The sequence below is a fragment of the Arachis hypogaea genome, chromosome 2 (genome assembly GCF_003086295.3).
Source record: "Arachis hypogaea cultivar Tifrunner chromosome 2, arahy.Tifrunner.gnm2.J5K5, whole genome shotgun sequence".
NCBI lineage: Eukaryota > Viridiplantae > Streptophyta > Magnoliopsida > Fabales > Fabaceae > Arachis > Arachis hypogaea.
In genome coordinates this window covers 23,592,776-23,600,150 of record NC_092037.1, presented here as the reverse complement: position 1 = coordinate 23,600,150, position 7,375 = coordinate 23,592,776, and the positions used below count along the sequence as shown (strand labels likewise).

The window sequence follows — 7,375 nt, the reverse complement described above, 5'->3', positions numbered from 1 at the left end:
TGAATCAATGAGCTATTGCGCATAATAAACATGTATACTCTCACTCCTTTGTGTGCTTCTCATCCCAACCCAAAAATAGTGATCTAGATTTATTAGTATCCATAAATGTCGATCTTCAAAAAGCTCTGGAAAAAACATCAAAACAGTAAATCAAACAGCACAACACGAAAAATGTATATAATTTATTAATGTTGTTACAATTTAACAACACCAAAATATCTAATAAAGCCAATATTACCTGATAGTCACTTATTGTCTACAACACTATACTTCGTAACAAAATCATTCCAATTTTTATCAAATGCATTTTTTGTAAAAGAATTCCAAATAACATGACTCATCTCTTGTTGAATTTCTTCGTGTCTCTTGTAGCCATTTAATTTTTTTAGAATCTTCTTCATAATATGTTGAATACACCACCTATGAATTGTAGTTGGCATGCAAATCTCAATAGCCTTTTGCATTGATACACTTTGATAAGTAAGAATGCCTTTTGGAGTGTTTCTTCCCATGCAACGAAGCCAACATTCAAATAACCATTTGAATGATTAAATATCCTCATTTTTCATCAAAGCACATCCAAAAAGTGTAGAATGACCATGGTGATTCACACCAACAAAAAAACCAAAAACTAAATAATGGTCTAAACTCAACAATGCAACAACAAAAATCAGATATGTATTTCCAAAAACACAACAAATGTTTCTAATTGACACCAAAAATATTTTACACAAGCACAACAAAGTACCTGTTTGTATTATAAGTGGTATCAAATAAAACATCACCAAAATACTGAAAAGTAGTCCAGCTTCGTTCATTAGCCCAAAAAACATTTTTAATTGATTCACCAGCCTCAAGTTCAAGCTCATAAAAAAAGTTTTGATTCTTTTCTTTCATTCTAAATAAGTATGTTCCAAATTCTTTGGCATCATCTTGTTTAGATACATTACGAACTTCCTTTGTAATGTAAGTTCTAACATCTTTTTCAATAAATCTTAGTTCACGATGACCTCCTGCTACTACTGCAACAAAGGATTGATATGTCTTACTTGACCTAATACCAACTTCATCGTTATTCTCAATTATGCGACGGTCAAACATACTTAACTGCCTATGTTGTTTAAGCATCTCTGCTTGATTTGGACAGCATGCATCTGTATGATTTAAAACAATCTTGGAAATAACCCAAATAACAGTCTCCTTCAATATATGTATATAAATTCTCACAAGACAATTTAATCCAGCTAATAGATTTGTCTTCTCAATAGGAGATATGTTAGATTTTTATTTTCCTTCTCTATTGCATGTAATTAATTGATTTTTTTATTTCATCTTCCTATTTATGTTCTTTATTTTAGTAGCAAAACATGCAACTTTAGCATAATTTTTGTAAAATTTTTCATCTTCTTCAAGTGTATTGAAAGTCATCCCAACCTTTGGCACAAACTGCTCATCAACATCAAACTGCAATAACACAAATTTAATGTAGAAAACACCAAATCAGTAACACTAATCTTCACAGACCAATCCATAACAAAAATGAACTTATTAGTACAACGCCATTCTTTATTTCTAGAAGACACCGGAACTCTAATTAAAACGCAACATAAACATATTTTCACAATCAAATTCAAAACAATTCAAAACTCAGATTTCAATCAAATTCAAATTCTTAATCATCAACCTTGATTTATCCTATCAATCAAACCTCATCAACTACATTCGATTCAAAAAAATCATCCAACTCTCCCTGGTTCAACATACCCAAACTTGCATCATCTAACTCGCCTTGGTTCAACGCACTTGAACTTACATCATACATTGTTTATTCTCAATGTTTGATTTCAGAAACACAGCAAAACAATAATCCGCAATGCAGTGAACGAGAACACAGAGCATGTTGATAAAAAATTTTGAGAACACAGAGAAGAAGAGCAAAAAATCTGAGAAAGCAGAGAAGAAGAGCAGAAGTTCCGGAATGAAATCACGAAGTTGAAAGCGCAAAGAAGAGGAGCAAAAAATTCAAAATGAAATCACAAAGAAAATGTTAAAAATCAATTAGTTAGGATTCTATCTCTTACACGTGGATAAAATATATGTTAAAATGACCTGATTACTTAAAACACTTGGTGGTAGAGTCTTTTGTTTAAATTGTTCCAAATCATGAAGGATATTGTTAATTACGAACACAAAAAAGAGAGTGGCTAAAACATCTAGAACTAAGGCTTAACAAATTATTGGAAGGTTATCAAGTGTTTCAAGAACAATAGTATCGTAGTGGTTTTAGCCATTAGTCTTTATTATAAAATATATAATAGTTTAAATCAAGGACTAAAACCAATGAAACACCAATGTTTCTAAAACACTTGATTTTCCCAAATTATTATCGTAGTGCATACTCCAAGGCATTGCACTAAACATATAGGACTACGGAAGCAACCACACTATCCTTCTACGTTGTATGTTTTTCTGTACACTCTTAAAACTATTTTTATTAAATCTACGAAAACCAAAATAAACAGAATTTGAATGACTTTGTCCATGAATAATAGTGATATGAACAAGAATATAAAAGGTTGAGAAGGATACTAGACTTCACTACGGCAACAGCGCCATTTCCTATTAGTAGGTGTTGTTTTCATGAATCAAACAATGTTATTATGCGTTCAGAAAAGTCGTTTAAATGTAAGTCTTTTCAATTATTAATTTATTACCTAACTAAGAAGAATAATATAAGTCTTCCAGCACAGTCACCACCTTAGGTGCAACTTTAAGTTCTAGAACCCCTTTCAATGCAGATTTATGAAGATGCAATGCTTTCCACCAAGGTGTGACAAACATGAGAGGACAGCATTGGCCAAAGGAAACAAAATGGAAATAGGATCAGATTCCCTCTAGGACGATATCAGTCTTTGCCTTTAGCGGTAGCTTCTGATAGCAACGGTTCAAGTTCGCCCTTCCGGTACAACTTCAGTGTATCTGCACGGAGAATTAAATGGTAAAAACAAAATAAGGGGAAAGGAGGGAAATTCGCATTATTTCTTTTCTATTAAACTATGTAGCATTCAACTCTTTGGAACTGCAAGAAATTCAAGTTCATATTCAATATAGCCATAGTTCATGATACAAATGTAAGAACAGTTAATCAGTGAGGAAAAATAATTGTTTATTTGAACTGCAGATATCCCTCCAACACTCACATAATCAATAATGGTAAAGCATAAGACCAAAATAATATACCTGTACAGCCACCAATATGTTTGCCTCCTGTAAAAGAACCTTAGGGTCAGTCATAAGCAGTTCCCATAGAAAAATTAACATTAATAGCAGGGTAACAATCTTTATTTTTCTTGTGAAATCATAGTAGAAGATTGCTGGATGAAATACATTATGTATTGTTCAAGAAACAGAAATAACTCATAATATATACAAGGACTTAGTTATGACTTATGAGAAGTTCTTATGAATATGAATAATGGTTGGAGCCTAGTTTCAGTTTTGGATCTCAAAAGACATTATCATTGAAGGTTACAAGCTTATCAGGCAAAATAACATAAAAGATTTTGGAATTAGATGGAGAAACTGAATATCAAGCTGTTTCTCAACTTGTTTGCAAATAAGCACAGAGATCACTTGCGTGGTTTTACAAATCTACAAACGAAGAGAGTTGAAATGGTTATAACATTTACAAATTTATGTTGCTCCTTTATGACAAGAATTGGGTGTAGTTGTAAAGAGGCTATCTTTTAAAGGAGAGAACCGTAGTTCAAACTCTAAGAGAAGAAAATTGTTGGGAGCAACTTTTGTCACAAGGGATTAACCTCAAAGTAATGTCTATGGAGATACCCAGAAAGACCAAAATAATAATAAAACAAATTGCTACTTAATGACAACAGTGGTTTAGATCAAACTGGATGAGCAACAACCTAGCAATTATGTAGCTAATGCCAATATCCTCCTCTTTTTCTTGTTTGGTGGTTTTTAATGATAACAAATCCATCAATAGAAACAAAGGAACACTATTGATAAATGCTACTCCCTCTTTCTCAAAATATGCATCTCTTTCGTCTTTTAGGTTCATTGAAAAATTAGTTTATATGAACAATCTGTTTGTCTAGATACATTAATTTTTCAATGAACTTAAAAAGTATAAAAGACACTTATTTTGAAAAAGAGAAAGTATGGGGTAATTATTTGACTAATATTGACAAACTATTTGTATGAATAATAATAATGGACTAGAGAAGGTACTAACCGATAAATACATTTGGCACAGTATGTTGCCCTGTAAGCCTTTCCAACACCTTCTGCAACTGTGGCCCTTGTGGACCTAAGGAAAAAGAAATAAATATTTAAAATGCAAAGAACATACAAAAAAAGTGACGATTATGATAAAATGAGTAACACAGAATGATTTTCACCAATATGTTCGAATGATAAGCAATGTGAAGATCAGAAAAGAAAAGAGTGATTAATTAAGCAAATTTTTATCGTTACTGAAAGCGTTAGCTGACAACATACTTATCAGTTAAAAACCTATAGATCGCTAGATGAAGATATGTTATAATTATCCTCCAGCACAAAAATAGTCCAACTCAGCTTCTATATAAAAGACATCAAGAGATTAGATTGGCTTGGCAACCAATGCTTGAATTGAAATAACCTTGTTGCAGCTCATCCATGCAACTACTGTTCAGTGTTCACAGGGAACACTATTTCAAGATGCCAATATGCTTAGTCCATCATCACACATAAAATTAAGAGTTTTTAAGTCATGCCATCAAGATACAGATACATAGTATGTAGTTAAATGTGCATCAACATTAAAAAGTTCATAAAAGGCCTTATACTAAGGTATCCACACTTGTAGTTATGTAGTGATACACTGCTCATAAAGAAGAACAGACAACAAAACGAGCAAAGATGATGATAGGTCAAACTTGTTAAATATTCAAGATGCAAAAGATATATGTGGTTGTTAGGAACATTAACTATAAATAGAACTAATGAATCAAGAATAGAAAATACATACAAGAAAAAGCAGCAAAGAACTATTTGGGGTATATAGATTAAAATGGGAAATATTTCAGATTCCTAAAGAACTCCATACTGTAACGACAGACTTAACATATTTCACAATAACCAGCACTATTAAGATTCAGATAACACATTCTCAGACAAATACACATTCTTAGTCATGATTCATTTATGATCCATCAAGCAACACTCATGTGAAAATATAGACATGTGAACACTAGGCCTAAAATTCAGTTACACACAAATGCCCATGTGCTCGTTAACTTGTGATGAGTAAGACCTACCATCACTTTAATTCCACAAAAATTGCATAATTGTTAGTTGAATAAGTCGCTGACTATATATATATATATATATATATATATATATATATATATATATATATATATATAAGAAAATTTCTTAAAGTTACGGATTATAATGAACTTTGCTTGTAATTTCAACAAGTAAAATACTAACTTGAGAGCTTTACACAAATGATAATAAACAATATTTAGGGTTTGGGGATTACTAACACAGATCAAAGACACCACCAATTAAGGAAAGGAAGTTGAATCAAATTACCCATTTCGTCCAATTCGAAGACCAATGGTTCCACGCCGAGCTTCTTGAACAACGCTTTCACCTCAGAAGAATACCTTCCAACACACAAACACAAAATTCAGCCAAATCAAATCAAATTGTTAAATTAAAAAAAAAAAACAATCAAATTAATTCAAATCAAATCGCTAACAATAACAGTGGAAGAGTTAGAGAACTCACGAGCACCATGTTTTGGAATAAACGACGACAGGGTTGCCCGAAACGGTTTTCTTGATGGTCTCTTCGAGTCGGGAGCCAAAGGAAGAAGAAGAAGAAGACGACGACGATGAGGATGATGACGTGGCACGGATTGAACTGATATTGGGCCTGATTGGGCCAGTGTTGAAAGAAAATGCGTTCGGGGTGGTGATTGTTGTTCTGGGAACGGGGAAGGAGGAAGCGAAGAATTTGATTATATAAGACGATGATGAAGATGAAGGCTTGAAGGGATTGAGAGATGGCGGTGAGAAAGTGAATGTGTTTGGCAATGCCATTTCTTCAGAGAGGTGATTTGGAATTTGATGCACTTTCCAATACTTTCCCACTTGCTTCAATTTCTGCCCCCTTATTATTGTTAAAAGAATTGCATGAAAGATATAGCTGTGATTATGATGTCCATGGAACAACGCAACCCAATTTTCGGACAATAGATGTTCTCAATTTTTTCTTAATTTTTTTCATCAATTATTTGGTTAAATATAATTTTTTATTATATATTCTTTGAAATTAAAAAAGATATTTTAAAAAATATATTAAATCATAAAACTTATATTTGACAAAATAATTAAATAAAAATTGAAAAGATTGAGTTATTATTATATTTTTTAAGAGTAAAATACAAAATTTAAAAAATTAGATCATTCATCGAACCATTTTAAAATTAATTGAATTGTGATTCAATTGTAATAATTATTTATATCAAAATAATAAATAAAATATAAATAAATATATTAAAATATAATTATAGTCTAATATAAATTTTAGAATATTTTTTATATTTAATTTTAATTCAATTTTATTTTGGATTTTTTAAGATATCACATAAATATTTACTGGACTATATGTCATAAAAACTAATTTGAAATTTAACATGAAATTTATTAGTCTCAACTTAATTTAAATTTTATATTATTTTTAATCATTTCAAATATTTTTAATTAAATTGTAAAAATTAACTAAAATAAAAATTATAGAGTCACACAATTAATAAATATATACCATATTTAAAATATATTACAACTAATGAAATAGACTTTAAAATATTATCTAAATATTATTTAATTAAGCATAACAACATTAAAAAAACACATTACATGTTAGAGACATTGCATATTTTGGCTCATTAGATTTGGAACAAATTTGCAATGGAAAAATTAGATTTTTGTATATCTAGATGGGTAGAGAAATTAAAATTTTATAAATAATTGAAAAAAAAATTACGTTGAATTAGTTTAGATTCATTTTTCTACTAAATTGATAAGAGATAATGAAAAAATAGAATAATAAAATACAAGAGTATAATTTGGATACATCTTATTTCGTTTGATTAAACTTTTGTCATTCTTCTACAATAATAAAGTTCAAATGTTTATTTAATGGGTTATACAAATGACACTATTTAATTGATCTTTCTTTAAAATGATATGATTTTTTTTTACTAATATTATTCTCATTTCAAATAATGGAGATATCAAAAAATGATACTCAAAAAATATTTCATTAGAGTTACTCTTAACATGTCATTTAAATTAAAATT

At 30.1% G+C, this 7,375-nt stretch overlaps 1 protein-coding gene across 2 annotated transcripts; it reads right to left on the bottom strand.

Annotated features, from left to right (window-relative positions):
* Window positions 1–1,181: 1,181 nt before the first annotated feature.
* LOC112741603 (glutaredoxin-C5, chloroplastic) lies at window positions 1,182–6,288 on the bottom strand. Of its 2 annotated transcripts, XR_003171526.3 has the most exons (6): window positions 5,800–6,284; window positions 5,602–5,675; window positions 4,256–4,330; window positions 3,241–3,267; window positions 2,715–2,979; window positions 1,182–1,464 (listed from the first exon to the last, which is right to left on the bottom strand). XR_003171526.3 is itself a non-coding variant. In XM_025790624.3 (5 exons), exons 1-5 carry the CDS (start codon window positions 6,111–6,113, stop codon window positions 2,906–2,908), a joined length of 564 nt encoding a protein of 187 aa, XP_025646409.1. In that variant the 5' UTR covers window positions 6,114–6,288; the 3' UTR covers window positions 2,465–2,905. The 2 variants fall into 2 exon arrangements, 1 of the variants encoding a protein (XP_025646409.1); XM_025790624.3 differs by lacking the exon at window positions 1,182–1,464 and having other exon boundaries at window positions 2,465–2,979; window positions 5,800–6,288.
* Window positions 6,289–7,375: the final 1,087 nt, after the last annotated feature.